Genomic DNA, 16,395 nt, shown 5'->3' with positions numbered 1-16,395 from the left:
AGCTTGCGTGCATCAGCCCTGGAGCTCAGTCCTGTCCGACTCTGTGTGACCCCAGGCTCCTCTGTCCATGGGATTTTCCAGGCAAGAATGCTGGAGTGGGTTGCCGCTTCCTCCTCCAGGGGGTCTTCCCGACCCAGGGGTCGAGCCCACGCCTCTTCCTTCTCCTGCATTGGCGGGCGAGTTCCTTACCACTAGCGTCACCTCATGGACCAGCAGTGGTGCCAACAGCTTTTAGCGTTTCAACTGTTTTATTTTCTTGGCTGGCTTGAACTTCGAGTGCCACAGCTCGGCCCTTCTTAGAGGAACTCCTAGAATATTCACCCCCTTCTCCACTTGGCCTCCTGCCTAGGTCTCAGCCCTTGCCCTCACAGGTGATTTCTGAGGGTGGAGCAGAGCTCCTCTGGGTGCCCCTCTCCCAGGAGGGCATCCAGCCATTCCTCCAGGTCCCGGACCAGCCGCTCCAGCTCTTGCACCTCTTTCTCTAGCTTCTCCAAGAAAACATACAAGTTCTCTTTCAACCAGGTCCTCATGACCTTGATCGGCTCTTCTGGGGAGTCACTGGTCTGGTATTCAAACACCTAAAAGGCAGACACCAAGGCTGTATCCTGAGCATTTTCCTGTAGACCTCTCTTGCTGTGCTGGTTTCTACAAGTTCCCCGAGCCTTTCTATGCTTTCCTTCTGTCCCAAGGACCCATCCCCACCTTCTCTACCAGACCAACTCCTACCTATCCTTCAAAGACCCAGTTCATCAGTGACACCTATGGAAAGCCTTCTCAGACGTCCTCAGCCAAGCTTAATGTCCCTTCTTGAATATGTTACCTGGGAAGTCACAGGATTCTGGGGGTAGTTACATTCTCTGATCCTTTCTGACATCTCCCAACTTCTTCCTGAAACAGGTACGAACACCACCTCTTACTAAGATAAAGGAGCAGGGGCTGGAATACATTTGGCTGGCCATCCCAGGGGGATGAAGAGGATGGGAGAAGGCCAGCTGTGGAGGTCCCCGTGGTGTGCAACCAGCTACAGATTACACTCCCGACTCTGTGAGCTCTGGGCTCCTCCCTCCACAGTGCTCCACGGTGCTCACCTGTTATTCCTGTGCCCACATAGAGCACCAGGACCAGCAGTGCCAACAGCGTCTGGGGGCAAGAAGAGGAGGGGGTGAGTCCCTGGAGGGTAGACGAGCACCCCTCCTCCCTCACAGAGGGCTAGGAATGGGGATTCACTTTTTCTGTTTATCTGAGTCCCACGTGCTTGCTACAAAACCCGCAGAACCACGGGGTTAGATAACAGGGCGACCTGCTGACATTTTCTCGGCGTCTTCCCTCCTTTGTCCCTGGTGAGAAGGAAGGCTTACCTTTATTTTCATTATTTGCCTCACTTTTGCCTTTTATTTTTTGTTTGTTTTAAATGGTATTTTAAAAAGTAAGCTTTATTGTGGTATAATTCACATATGATAAAAGGCACATTTTACATGTACCGTAATGACTATACTCAGTCCACGGGGTCGCAAACAATCAGGGTGACTTAGTGACTGAACAGTGTCTATACTTGTGGACTGCGCTTCCCTGGTGGCTCAGAGGTAAAGAATCCACTAGCCAACGCAAGAGATACAGATTTGATCCCTGGGTTGGGAAGGTCCCCTGGCAAAGGAAATGGCAACCCACTCCAGTATTCTTGCCTGGAAAATCCCATGAACAGAGGAGCCTGGCAGTCCATGGGGGTTGCAAGGAGTCGGGACATGACTGAACACACACATACTACTACATACATGTGGAGCATCACCCCAGTGAAGACATAGAACATTTCCATCATCCTAGAAAATTCCTTTGTGTGCTTTTGCGGCCAACTCCCTCTTCCCCCCACCCTGAAGGAGGGGACAGCTCATCTGTCCTCTGTCTCTCTGTTTGCCTGTCCTGTAACTTCACATCAATGAAATCACATATCACATTCTTTTTTGTTGAGCTATTTTACTCAGTATAATACTTCTGAGACATCTGCCTGTTTGGGGGGTTGGGGTTATTGATGAGTCACACTGTAGTGTATGAATATAGAATATGTGTGCGTGTGTACAGATACATGTGTGAGATGCGTGCTCTCAGACGGATGCCTGTGGTGGTAAGGAGTTCCTTGGTTCTAGCTGGCTCAGAATTCCGTCTACCTCCAGCACAACTGGCTTTCCAGTATATCTGCTCTCAGCCCCAGAGCAGCTGCCCTCTGGTAAGCCATGGGTGAGCTAATCCTTTGCATGCACATCCCGGCGCACAGCCGAGGCGCATGGCGATCCCCACCTGAGCCGGGGTGCTGTCAGCACACAGCCCTTCTTTCCCTCCAAGGTCTTGTCCTCCAGAGGCCGGCAGCTCCGCCTGCCCAGACTCTGCAGCTCAGCAGGACTGCTGGGCTCTATCTGCCCTCTAGCTCTTGGCGCAACCATTGTGGAGAAAGAGTTGAGGCAACCATCCCTTTTTTTTCCCCTCAGCGATTGTACTTTTGTGCTGTCCTTTGCCCTCACCTGAAAATAGTGGCTCTGTATATTTTCGTCAATTTTGTGGCCGCTTACAATGACTGTGAGGGCCAGTCTGGCCCCAGTCACTGTATTAAGGCCAGAAATGAAAGTCTACCCCTTGGGGTTCTGATGCAGGAATGAAATGGCTTCCTGAAGACAGCATTGCTCCCTGGCACTTGGGTCAGTTCAAGATAATTTAGGAGATTTTGGTGGGCATAACAGGATCCAGGAGGGAGAAAAGTGAGAGAGCCTTTTGGAGCGGTGGGTGAAGGTGGAAGGGAGTCTGACTCTGCAAGGGGCCTGGTATCCTCTCCTGATGGCCTCACGGTGTGGCTGGGAGGTCTCAGCACAGGATATTTAGAGACTCCTGCTTTCAACAGACAATATGAGTTAGGATAGTGACCAAGTCAGGCAAACAGAAGTGGAGAGAGGATTAAGGCAGAGACAGTAGTCATCAGCGTTGACTTTCCTCCCAGCTCACTAGATGTGGGTTGAATCAGATTTAATCTGACTTGAAATAATACATTTCTTAGGTACCTGAGTTTGTGAAGTAAGATTTAGACCGGCTACCACAAACAAAGAAGATAAAGAGATTTGCATAATTCGTTTCTTTCTTGGATAGTTTTTAAAAATATATATACTAGCGACATTATAATTGCTGTTAACTTTAAAAATAAAAATAAATTGCATAGTAACAATGGGACCAAATCTCACAGACACACTAGAAGTGAAAAAAGCCAGACATGAGGGGGCACACTGTCTGATTCTACTCCACGAATTCATGAAATTCAGGGATGTGCAAAACTCATTTGTGATGCTAGAACTCAGAACCGTGCTTATGGGGTATGAGCTGCGAGGGGCCTTCGAGGAGTCTTGGAAATGCTCTATACTTTGATCTGGGTAGAAACTGCCTGGGTGTGGACACCCAATGTGAAATCATTGTAGATTAGGGCACTTTTTTCTTTTCTTAACAATATTCCCTGAGACTATCTAAGAACATGTTGTTGTTATTTAGTTGCTAAGTTGTATCTGACTCTTTTGCGACTCCTTGGACTGTAGCCTGCCAAGTTCCTCTGTTCATGAGATTTCCCAGGCAACAATGCTGGAGTGGGTTGCCAGTTCCTTCTCCAGGGGATCTTCTTGATGCAGGGATCAAACTTAGGTCTCCTACATTGCAGGTGAATTCCTTACCGCTGAGCCACCAAGGAAACCCTATCTAAGAACATAGTCTGACTCATTCTCTATAAGGGCTGATGAACATCCTGTGGTCTGAACATCCTTCCATTTCTTTAGCTATCCCTCTGTCAGTGTGCTTTACAGGATGATGTCTTGATCTGCATGCTTGCTGCTAAGTTGGCTTTTGTTTGTTTTTTTGTGCCGAGTGAGGTCAAAAGCAGGGAAAATGGACTAAAATTAAGTTTTAGTCCTTCTCTTGTGCTGTAAGGGAGTCTGAGCCAAATCACTTCTTCTCTCTGAGCCTCAGTTTATTCATTTGTAAAATGGATTTTTTTTTGAACTTTGTTTTTGGACTGCACCACTCAGCATGTGGGATCTTAGCTCCCGGACCAGGGGTTGAACCCGCGTCCCCTACAGAAGTCCCTGTAAAATGGATTTTGATATATGCTATAAGGTCTTTCAAAAATGCGAAAGTGAGGCCTCTGTAGTTGAATCAGTTTGGGAAAAACTGTGGTAAAGTTACATGGATTTCCTTGCTGCAGGACCCATTGGAGTCTTCATTATGTGAAGGAGCTGTGTGACTCTCTGGGGGAGAATGAGAGTGTCAGCGTTCCCCAGACCACAGAACTTACATGACTTTTCTAGAAGGAGCATTCCTAACGTTTGGTATTAGAGGAACACTTTTCAGCAAAAACTGTAGCACAGCCAGAGCCCCACAAGGCCTCCATCTCTCAGTGAGGTTCAGTGTAAAGAAGTCGAAAGGTGTATTAAGCATATCAGTGAATCTTTTGGAAACATATATAGGTCAGTCATGTATTGCTCTGCTTAAACCCCTGCAATGGCTGCTTAGTAATCTCAGACTAAAATCCTGCCCCTTCCTACTGTATGCAGCGCCCAGCTGACTGTCCCTGCCGCCTTTTCCGTCTTCCCTGTGCGTCCCCATCTGACAGGCAGTGCAGTGCAGGGTCACTTTGCTAAGGGTTCTGGAATCAGGGGGACCTGGTTTCAAATCCCAGTGTGTCTCTGCTGTCTGGCCTTTCCAATCTCACTTTACCCACGTGTAAATGAAGTTCATAACAGTTGCCTCTCGGGAATGTCAAGACATGCAAGAGAGAGGAGTAGAAGCCCCAGGCTGTGCACACCAGTGCTAACATTTTCCATTTTGACAAAATCCTATGTGAGTTTTGAATTCCAGCCCTTAGAACAAAGGCTCCAGGACGTCTCCAACTTAGGTAAAGTATCCTGTTTATTTTGGTTCATTTGTTCGTTCATTCAGCACCTGTTATGAACCAAGCACTAACCTAGGCACTCGGGATATGACAGGAAGCGAAATAAGACTCCCAAGCCCCTCTGGGGCATTCCTTGTGCCAGCAGTGTGAGAGTTGATAAGGCGTCAGTAATGGCTTCTAGAAGGAGCTCCTGAGTCCCTGTACTCGGTTCCACCAGGTTGGGCTCTAGGGAGAATCAGGCTGAGAGCCTGTCCCTGACTTTGAGGGCCTCACAGGCTGCCTGGAGTGTCCAAGGGGGCCCAGATGGGAGGAGAGCCATGTCCCCTGGTCTGGCCTCACCTGCTTCCTGTCCTCATAGCGGCTTCCCCTTCTCTCGGCTGCCACTCGGCCCCTGCTGCCCGCCTGGTGGACCACCATGGCCTCAGGTCAGGCTGCCTGGGTAGAAGAGGGTACCCCCACCTCCCTGGCTTCTGGTCACCAAGCATCTCTCAGGCCGTGAGTTCTGATGTCACAGAAGGTGGGGACAGTCAGGCCCCCACCCTGCACCACCCTGATGGTTAGCCCCGGCTTACTTTTCACATAAATGTAAAAACAAAGGCTGGAAAGAGAAACACACTGAAAGATTTTATTTCAGGATGGTGATTTTTCTGACCCTTTTTCGTCTGTATTTTCAAATCTTTAATAAAATGCAAGTCTTTAAATTCAAAAATGATAAATTTTTTAACTGAAATATTTATTGAGAGAAGTATAGATTCACGTGCAGTTGTAAGGAAGAGTATAGGAGAGCCTGGATACCCTTTACCCAGTTTCCTCTGATGGTAACACAGGCTATTGCCATGGATACAATCTACCAATCTTATTAGTCTCCCCAGTTTCATTCTGTTCATTTGTGTGTGTATTTAAATTCTAAATAATTCTGTCACATGGCTAGATTTGTGCATCTACCATCATAGCCACCACCATACAGAAGAATTTCCAAACTGTAGGGTCCTGTGCTGCTCTTGGATGCCTGCCTCCTCCCCTGCCCCCTTCTCTCACTCTCTCTAATTCCTGGCAACCACTGATCTGTTTTCTATTTCTAATTTTTTTTTTTTTTTTTTTGGCCTGTGGATGTTCATTTGCTCCAGCATCATTTTAAAAAAATGCTTTCATTTCTCTTTTGAATTTCCTTTGGATCTTTGTCAAAACTAAATTGTGCATATTTGAGTGGGTCTATCTCTTGTTCTCTGCTTCGTCCCATTGACCTGTGTATCGATCCCCATACCAACACCCACTGTCCTGACTGTAACTGTACAGTCAGCCTTAATATTGAGTAGAGCGATTTCTCCACTTTGTTCTTTGTCAAGATCATTTTCAGCACGTCTATGGCCTGAGCCTTTCCGTATAAACTTTAGAATAAGATGTCTGTCTGAAAAAAAAACCAAAAACTTCCTAGCTGCAGTTTTGACAGGAATTACGGATCTCTTGGGGGAGAACTGTCATCTTTGATGTCGTACCTTCCAGTCTCTGGACATGGTATGCCTCACCACTGATTTAGGTTTTCTCCGATCAGCATTCTGTAAGTTTTAGCATACAGGTCCTATACATGTTTTAAGTGTATATTTAAATATTTCACTTTGGATTCCCTTCATATTTTAAAAGCCTCCATTTACCAAAGAAATTCCATGTGTTAAGACAGCATTCATTTTTAACATTTTGATTATCTAACTTTCCCAAAGTGACACGTACAAAGTTTCTGATTAGCACCCAGATGGCATCACCGACTCGATGGATGTGAGTCTGAGTGAACTCCGGGAGTTGGTGATGGACAGGGAGGCCTGGCATGCTGCGATTCACGGGGTTGCAGAGTCGGACACGACTGAGTGACCAAACTGAACTGAACTGAACTTTTATTCATTGAGCATCTACTGTATGCTAGGTATTTCATTAACTTTATTTTATTACACCTTCTCCAGGCTATAATTCTGTAGGTATTTGGGAATTAAGTCTGTTTTATTAGCCATTGTTATCTCTAAATCCCATTATGCAGCCTGTTACATACTACATGTTCAGTAAAAATATCTGTTGAATGGATGAATAATGAGCAACTTCAAACTGTGGCTTCTGAGAGGCCCTGAGCTGTGTCTGGTGAAGTATTCATAGTACTTGGATCAGAAGATATTTGTTGAATGAGAAAAGCAGGTGGTATGATTTTAATTTCACCAATGAAGAAGCTGAGGCCCAGGGCAGCCAAGGAAGGATATTAGCTGTAGTAGGTGTCACATGCTGTTATCGACTCTGTTCCAGCAGCCATGCTAAGTGCTGTCCATACACTATCTCAGCTAATCCTCATAACTGCCCTGCAAGATTGGTGCCGTCAGTCTGTCTGGACGTTACTCTCCTTATTCAAGATTATACACTGTGCTAGGGGTCTGAGTGCAGGTCTATTTAACGCCAAAGTCTTTTAGTTTACCTCAAGGGGTTAATGCAATTTCAGCCAAAAGCAAAGGAAGTTGCCATTCTTGTTCTCGTTTGTGGTTTTATTGTGGGTGAGTAGATGTGGGAGTCCCATGAAATTTTTTGAAATATCAAAAGTAGCTATATTCCTTCTTCAACTCCATGACCATCCCAGTTTGGCATCCAGAAATGTCAGTCTCTGCCCCTTCTTCTTCCCCCTTCTCCTGCATATCCTTCTTCTTCTTATCATCCATAACTAAGATGAGTCAAGAAATTACTGAGTTCAGGAGTCTATGTGAAATGCTTCATATGTATTGACTCACTGTATTACTATTTCAACTCTGGATGGTAAATAATATTATTATCCCCATTTTACAGATGAGGAGCCTAAGACTCACAGTGTTGCGTCAGCTTTCTAGACGTTCCCATGAGTTCCCAGCTCATGGGAAGCAGGGCTGAGATCAGAACTCTGAGGAGCTGATTCCAGCTTCCAGGGTCTTGAGTGCTATGAGATACTGCCCCTTCCATGGGAAAACTCAGGACCAGAAAAAGAAAGGGGTCTACCTGAGCCAATCGGAAAAAAGGGGACCAGATCTCAAACCTCTTGCTCCCACTTGGGACCTCTTCACAAGGCCACCCGTGTCATCCCCATGGTCTTGCGCATGGGCAGCTACTGGCCTCTGGGGTTTCACCTCCGGGAAATGTTTCAAATGGAATATGCAGCCACTCAAGGACTGCCCATTAAACTAATGATGGCATATTGAATGTAACGAATTACATTCGTGTTAAGAGAAGACAACCGGAAACGTTTTCCTAGAAACCCAGTGAATTCTTCCAGGAAACTGCTCTGAAGAGCAGTGATGAGTTGGGGAACTTCTGGGATTAGCTCTGAAGGTCATTTCCGGGGGCAGGAAAGAGAGGGAAGCCAGGCAGCCCTACCCGGCCCTCAGCGCGCATGCCCAGAAGCGGGTTGTGCAGGAGGCTGGGGCAGGGTTGGTGCTGGGCTAGGTGTCTCCGAACCTCCCCCGCCAGCCCGCGCTCGGTTTGTTACCCAGTGCGGGAAGAAGGAGGGGATGAGAAAAGAGGGAGGGGCCGCGGACTGGGGAATTCGGCTTCCTGAGTGAATGTGGGAATGAATGGGGGGAAGGAGGGGCGTATGAATGGAAAATGTGTGGGTGAAAAAGAGTTCCGGGCAAATCACTAATGGAAAAATTACACCATATGCAGGGAGCAGTCTGCCCCGTGCGTACAGGCGGGGACCAAGCAGTGCTCTGTATGTCTCCCAAGCACGTCTGAGTTCAAACCCTGGTGTCACGGTGTCTCTGAGTCTCATTTGCCTGAAAAAATGAGACCAGTACTAATGTATGTCTTGTGGGGTTACTGAGAGGACCAGCTGGGATGACCTGACCGAATAGGGTCTGGTTCAAAGTAGGAACCCAGTTAGTTCCCCTCCCTCCCTCCCTCTCTCCTCCCGGCTCCTTTGCCCTCTCCTTTTTCTCCCTTACTTCTCCAGTGTTTATTGAGAAGCTGCTTCTGTGCTAACTCAGTGCAAGTCTCCCCTAGTAGTTTCAGAAGGCAAAGACTTCCTATGAAAAATCTATCCAGAAAACTGATCCACATGGTATAATAGGCAAGCCTGGATGGCAGTGGGAGGGACCTACTGGGGTGTGGAGAATGACAGTATGGCTCCATAAAGGAGGAGGCACTTTTGGCTAGCTGGAGGGTAGAAGAAACCGTACCTTGGGAAAAATCATGGGCAAAGACCTCCCAACCTTGGTCTTCCACTGGAACCCACCCAGTCCTAGCCTGGGTCTGACTTGTTTGTGTAACAAGGATTACGAACTCAGAGGCATAGAGGCACTGTACAATACATGAAATGAGAGGAGTGGGCTGGATGGACAATGAAAGGGCTTGGTGGGGACTGTGGCAAATTATAACATGCGTGTCTAGAAGGGGGCTTCCCAGGTGGCTCAGACTGTAAAGAATCTGCCTGCAATGCAGGAGACCCAGGTTCAGTCCTGGATTGGAAAGATCCCCTGGAGAAGGAAATGGCTACCCATTCCAGTATTCTTGCCTGGAGAATCCCATGGACAGGGGAACCTGGTGGGCTCCAGTCCAAGGGGTTGCAAAGAGTCGGACACAACTTAGTGATTAAACAACAACAGCCTCTGGAAGGACCAGCCAATTGCTGCCAGGACAATGGAAGATCCAGTGTCTCAAGATCTCCTGTTTCTTTGTTTTTCAAGAGAAGCTAGAAATTCAGTCTTTTATGTGAAATCTCCTGATCATAAGTATTGGTAACAAATTCAACTTTAGGGGGGAAAGCACTGAATGGGTGAAACACAGGCCATTGGTTTATGAACTCTGACTTATTGTGTGTCTACCAGAGAAGGCAATGGCAACCCACTCCAGTACTCTTGCCTGGAAAATTCCATGGACGGAGGAGCCTGGTGGGCTGCAGTCCATGGGGTCGCTAAGAGTCGGACACGACTGAGGGACTTCACTTTCACTTTTCAGTTTCCTGCATTGGAGAAGGAAATGGCAACCCACTCCAGTGTTCTTGCCTGGAGAATCCCAGGGACGGGGGAGCCTGGTGTGCTGCCGTCTATCGGGTTGCACAGAGTCGGACACGACTGAAGTGACTTAGCAGCAGCAGCAGCAGCTGTGTGACAGGCACGCTGCTGGGCCCAAACGTGGCTTGTCTCTAATTTTCATACCAGCCTTTCTATTTGGGGGTTCTTACCTATGAAAGCAGGCAATAGAAGTCTTTACTGCTCACTAAATTTAGAAAAGGTAAGTTTGCAGGGAGGACCAAAGGGAGCTCCTGGAAAAACAGACGGAGAGGCTGCAGATCAGGGACAGGAGTAGATGTTGGAACCACAGGCCAGGGCACGTCACAGGAACAGTCTGAAGCCAGAACAGCATGGGGCAGATGCTGGATCCCAAAGCCAAGAGAATTCAAAATTCTCTTGGTGTCTGCATTAGTTACCTATGTCTTCTGTAACAAATTGCTGCAAAGTAGGTGACTGAAACAACAGAAATTAATTTTCTCACAGTTCTGGAGACCAAAAGTCCAAAGTTCATATCTCTGGGCTGAAACCAAGGCATCAGGCTGGCTGCATGCCCTCTGGAGGCCCTGGAGGAGAGTCTCTTCCTTGTCTCTTCCAGCTTGTGGTGGCTGCCAGCATTCCTTGGCTTGCATCTGTATCACTCCAGTCTCTGCTTCCATGGTCACATTGCTTCCTCTTCTGTGTGTGTGCAGTCTTCCTCTTGTAAGGATATGTGCATGGGAGCCCACCCAGATAATCCAGGATAATCTCATTATCTCAAAATCCTGAATTTCATGACTTCTGCAATGTCCTTTTCTACAATATGAAGCAACAGTCACAGATTCCAGGAATTAGGACATGGATCTCTTTGGGGAACTTATTCCAGCCCTCTGCAGTGTCTGGAGCATTCCCTAAAGATTCAGAGCTCTAGATTGGGCCTTGTCACAGGCCTGGCCCCTGGCTACCGAGAGGTGCGGAGGAGGACCCGGTCTTCTGTTGCTTCTGCAGTGAGGGACAGGGCTGTGTCCTGCCCCTACTCCTGCCCAGGCTCATACGTGGGGGATCCTTTCAGGGAAAAGAGGGATTGGGATGCAGACCAAACTATTACTTGCTGCCCCCATCTGCTCTGAGATGGAGACCCAACTCAGATGGACTGGGGTGCACCTGAGTTGTCAGCACCGTCAGGGCAGGGGTCTCCATGTTGCCCTCTGCAGGAACCCCAGAACTTGGTCTGATGCCTGGCGCCTAGTAGGAGCTCCGTATCTGTTCACAGCTGCTCCCGCCAAAGTCTGTCTCTCTCGGCTCCTGTTACTGCAGCAAGTGGCACCTGGGACGTCGGGCGAGTGAGGGGACGAAAGTGTACATTTACTCACAGCTGTGGCATATGCTTGCCTGCTGGGGATGTGGGCCACACCAAAATACCCCTCTGCATGCCCCATTAACCAGAGGGCTAGAAGAACTGTGAACAGTGGACCAAAAAGGGAAAAAAGCGGGATTAATTTATGAGGCGCTCTGCTGCCTGGATGGCTCATTGCATACCCGTTTTGGCAACGTCACACTGTAATGTGCTTCTTTACTGTACTTCGACATCCAGGGGCCCTTTTGTAATATGCCAAATATTCCGCCGTTATTGTTCCAGGCACCTCCTGTTGGTCATTGGGCTAATTTATTTCAGTCGGAATTTCAGGACCAGACACAACTCTTATTACTCACTGCTTCGAAGAGGGAATAAAAGAGCAATTGATATTTGGAAAAATGAAAAATATGTCCAGAAGACGTTGGGCCCTGAGTCCAAGAAGAAAAAAAAAAAAGGTTGGGGGGGGGAAGCTGGAGGGAAAACTAAGGCAGGCTCACCTCGTAATGCACTCTGTCGTGGCCTGTCTGGGAGACGTGGAGTCTAGATAATGTCTGCAGACAAATGAATAAAGGACGGGGCTCTGAAAATTGCTCAGACACCTGGGTCCTTCCGCACATGACTTCAGCTGCCACCTGCAGGAGCAGAGCTGGGACAGATCCCAGTGTGGAGGGCACACCTCCATTTGCTGTGTGTTAAACTGGGACTTGGTTTGGAGGATGAGGGAGAAACTCTGGGGTGGGGGTGTAGAATTCCTGAGGCTGCATGCTCCTGAGTCCATGGAAATGGACCGAGGGATAGAATTCTGGGATGTGACAGCTCAGCCGCTCGTTTCAGGAGCAGTAGGATGCTGGATATGAGAAGAGCCCTGGGGACGGGTGTAGAGATGATCTAGAGGCATCCCTGAGCCCTGGAAGTGGTCTTTCTAGGGCCAGAAGGGTGAGCATCTCCTTTGCCGTGAGCGATGCCAGTGGGTGTCAGTGTAAAATCTGTGACTTTGCTCTTCCTGGAAGTCCTGGTTGAACCTGGGTTTTGGCAGACAGAGGGGCTTCTGAAGATGCCGGAAAGAGGAGGATGGGTTTAGCTCTGCTCTGGCCAAAAAAAGTTGCATCGGATGATGACCACATGTGATCATGAAGGGGGATCTATGCTCACCTCGGGCTTCCCTTAAAGAAGCTGTGATGGGGAAGTGGTTAGGGTCCCAGGCTGTAGAGCCAAGGGGTCCTGAGAATAGATCTTACCTTCATCATTCATGCACTGGGAGACCTTGGGCTGAACACTCTACCTTGTAGGCCTCAGTGTCCTCATCTGTCAAGTGGGGACAAAAATAACTGCCTCACAGGTTTCTTGAAAGGAACATAAGATAATCCTTGTAAAACTCTTCTTTCAAAAAGATTTTCTGATGTGGACCGTTTTTAAAGTCTTTACTGAATTTGTTACAGTATTGCTTCTGTTTCATGTTTTGGCTTTTTGGCCCTGAGGCATGTGGGATCTTAGCTCCCTGACCAGGTATCACTGACCGCACGCCCCCTGCACTGGAAGGTGAAGTCTTATTCTCTGGACCACCAGAGAAGTCCCTGAAACTCTTGATCCTTAGTGATTATGGTAATTGCTCCCTTTTGTTGCAGATTTACTATCAGTTGTCGAATTAAGCCCTTTGCATTCATTCTTTCTCTGTTTTTTCTTTTCTTTGCTAAATCAAGTCAGTCTCTTTTGAAACCCCATGGACTGTAGCCCACCAGGCTCCTCTGTCCATGGGATTTTTCAGGCAAGAATACTGGAGTGGGTTGCTATTCTCTTCTCCAGGGGAGCTTCCCGATCCAGGTTTTGAACCCATGTCTCCTGCATTGGCAGGTGGATTCTTTACCACTGAGCCACCTGGGAAGCCCACTCTCTGATTTACAGATCGGTCAGTCTGTAAGAGATTGAGGGAGAGAGATTGAGACTGAGGGAGATTAAAAGGCTCACCCAAGATCCCACAAGTAGGATATGAATTATGGCCTATTTACCTCCAGAGCCCGAGTTCTTAACATCTACTGTCTTACATGAAGATTAGGGTCTTAAAGAGAACCACTTATAGCAAACACATATGTTTTAAAGTAAGAGGAGACATGTCTATTGGCAAGTCCGGTGCAGTCTCCTTTCCCTGTGGCGATGGGAAAGACTGCTGTGTCTCATTCGAGCACAAGTCGAAATTGTTATGGGAACATACAGGACTGAAAGATCCTTTCAAACAGTAGAGTTAGCCTCCGAGGGGCAGTCCCAAGTGCTCGATAGGGAGGGCAGCACTGTTTGGATATGTTCGGGGTGTATTTTTCCCCTCTCTGATTGTGCATATTTGAATTTGAGTGAGGTAGATGGCCAAGGGTCCATGAATGCGAAGACCCAGTAAAGATGCTACAAATACACGGCACTCCTGGCACACAGTGTCTGTCAGATGAACGTGGCCGAGGATGAGTGTCCGGGGTTGGCAATCAGCCCTCTGAACCGCGCCTCGGGTGGAAACAGCTTCAAGATGAGACCAAAACATCCGTCTGGGATGTTTGTGGGCAGAGAGTGCTGCCCCAGTTCAGGCTGCCCTCACCCCTGAACCCTCGGTCCCAGTGACCCCTCCCCAGGGGGCTCTTGAGGAGAGCTGGGGGCGCTCCTGGGAGACCCGCCTCGACCTATGGGTTGGGAGTCTCAGGCTAAGTTAATAAAAACACAGTGACCAGGCCCGAAACGAGGCTCCTGCAGACCTGGAGCCAGTTTCTTTTTGTTTCAAGATGTTTTGGGTTTTTGGCAATTGGGACTAGAGGAATCATTGACACAATAGCTGCATGACAGGTTGTGCTTTTATAAGGAACACCATGAAACTCTTTTCTGTGTCCAAGACATTTCCTGGGCTTTGGGGATGAGCCTTGCAACCCAGTTCAAAGGAACCTTTGATGGGGTTGGATGGTGGGCAGGGCAGGGTAAAGACGTTGTGTCATGGGTCTATGTGAGATGAACCCACAAGAACCTTGAAGGGTGTGGAGATCCTGGAATCCAGGACACTCTCCATGGAGCAGGTCCTGTAGGCGTGGGTGGAGCAGTGGAAGGTGAGCTGTGGAGCCAGGAGACCCACTTTCCCATCTTTCCTCCAGAAGATTACTCTCTGTGCAACCCTTGTGGGTTCTTCACTTTTCTGTGCTGCCTCAGTTTCCTCATCTGTAAAATGGGAGTGTCATCATTTTCACAGGACCATCTTGTGAAGGTAGGGCGAGCGTGGGCTCTCTAGATAGAGTGAACTAGGACCAAAAGTGTCAGGTCGGTATATGACCTCTGTCCCTGCTCTTGGTAATAATGGCAACAACAACAGCCAATGTGATTGGATCACAAAGGGCTAATACAACCGAGCTCTTGATTGTGCAGAATTTAACCAGCTTGATCTCACTTAATCCTCCCAGTCACTCTCCGAATAGACTTCCCTTTTCTTATTTTGCAGATGAGGAATCAGACACCACGTCCATAACCACCCAGCTGCACCACCTCCCAAGTAGTGTCCACACAGTAAATACCCAAATAAGCGAGTCTAAATTCCTCGCTCTATTTGAGTTCTGGCATGAGCCCCACTTTCTTGGTCAAACCCTCAAACCACAGTGATCTCCCTACTCATCTGGCCTGCAGACAGATGTTTAAATTTTAAAAAGCTTGTCAATATTAAAAACGTAGAAGCCTGTGTGTTCAAATCCAGATTTCTGTCTTTTCTTGAGGAATGAGCAATCTTGCCACACTGACCCACGTTCCTGCGAGCTGACACTCCCCTGGTGCTGGCAACTGTCTTCAGATGGGACCTGGACCCTCCTGCTGTTACCAGACGCAGTATGCTACCCGCCTGGCCCTGAAGGCGTGTGGTTTGGTGAATCTTACCCTCTCTTTAGTTGTCTAATTGAGTTATTAGCAAAGACTTCGTATGCACTTTTTGGTCAACCTCTTGTTGGCATCAGCTCCAAGAGGAGAGACTTCTTCTCCATCTTTAGAATCCCTCCTGTCTGGGCTCTTATACCAGCTCCATGATTTATGAGTCTGTTAATTAGATTAATGAAATCAAGTGAAAAGCTCTCTTTTCTTCGAAGACCCCAGATGGAGGTCTCAGGAGGGACTCAGTGACCTCACCGAGGCTGCATATCTCCATCATTCTCCTGGAATGGTGGTGTGGTGGATTTCAAACCCGTTCTTATTAAGCACCTCCTGCATACCAAGCCCGGTGAAAGGAATCACGCAGATGTCATCTCCCTAAGCCCCCACCATCTCTCTGAGACTGAGGGCAATGTCCCTGTTTCACAGAAGAGGAAAGTCAGACTGGCTTGCTGGTGGCACAGTCCGGATTCGAACCTAGGTCTGTTGACTCCCACGTCTGACTCTTTCCATACACACTCTGTTGCCAGGCCCCCTCTCTGCCAAAGAGAAGACCTTTGTGATGTTTTGTGTCCTTGAAGGCAAACCAAAAGAATTCCCTACAATTCACTGCTGGCATTTCAAGTATTGCTTTATGGGTTTTTTGGTGAGAATGCATCCAGGGGCCTATCACCCTTAGTGAAATAGATACTTTTCCAATCAAAGAGTCAAACCAGAACTTGGCTTCTTAGAAAACCACTTGTCTGGAATGCCTGCCAGCAACCAGACGGTCCCACAGTTCAGATTTTAAAAACTGTCTCAAATGTATGGAGAGACCTTTAGGGTGGAGGGTGGGAAAGGCACATACCTTGCTGTGGAAATATATAGACACTCAAGTCCTTGGGACTCCTCGGCTGGCCAGAGTCAAGTCAGCCTTTTTGTGGCATTTTCAGGAGTGTCATTGCCTCACTGAGCCAGAAATGAGCTTTTATTTTATGGGACTTTTCTTTCATGAAACAAAAACAGCAATTAAAGAGAAAAACCTTCTATAAACAAGTGTCTATAGTTCTCGTTTGCTTAACTTTTTCCAACCTTATGAAAAATTGGAACTGAAATCGCCTTCTGAAAGAAGGTTCGGGAAGTATTTTCTTTCAGGTTCATTCAAAATAGTCACACCCCCTTCTCCACCCCTTCCCGAATTCTGATGTTTCCAATGGTCTCCACCATATCCTGGAGACTAATCGTGTGGTGTGTTTTCATTATCTCTCACCACAATTATAGGGACA

At 47.8% G+C, this 16,395-nt stretch overlaps 1 protein-coding gene across 1 annotated transcript; it reads right to left on the bottom strand.

The window, feature by feature from the left end:
* Positions 1 to 365: 365 nt before the first annotated feature.
* Positions 366 to 5,329, bottom strand: SMIM23 (small integral membrane protein 23). Its single transcript, XM_068990798.1, has 4 exons — positions 5,252 to 5,329; positions 1,089 to 1,140; positions 821 to 888; positions 366 to 578 (listed from the first exon to the last, which is right to left on the bottom strand). The coding sequence occupies exons 1-4, from the start codon at positions 5,327 to 5,329 to the stop codon at positions 366 to 368; spliced, it is 411 nt and encodes a 136-aa protein (XP_068846899.1).
* Positions 5,330 to 16,395: the final 11,066 nt, after the last annotated feature.

Source organism: Capricornis sumatraensis, chromosome 18, assembly GCF_032405125.1.
Source record: "Capricornis sumatraensis isolate serow.1 chromosome 18, serow.2, whole genome shotgun sequence".
NCBI classification, from domain to species: Eukaryota; Metazoa; Chordata; class Mammalia; order Artiodactyla; family Bovidae; genus Capricornis; species Capricornis sumatraensis.
Note: the sequence above shows the minus strand (reverse complement) of the source record. Positions and strands in the feature narration are given on the sequence as shown.

What these genes read in the sequence shown, in the direction of transcription:
- SMIM23 (XM_068990798.1), bottom strand. Translation starts at nt 5,329, where the DNA reads ATGGTGGTCCACCAGGCGGGCAGCAGGGGCCGAGTGGCAGCCGAGAGA. An exon ending in TGTGGGCACAGGAATAACAG is followed by an intron (nt 889 to 1,088) that starts GTGAGCACCGTG and finishes TACCTGTTTCAG; the next exon opens with GAAGAAGTTGGGAGATGTCA. An exon ending in AGAATCCTGTGACTTCCCAG is followed by an intron (nt 579 to 820) that starts GTAACATATTCA and finishes TCTGCCTTTTAG; the next exon opens with GTGTTTGAATACCAGACCAG.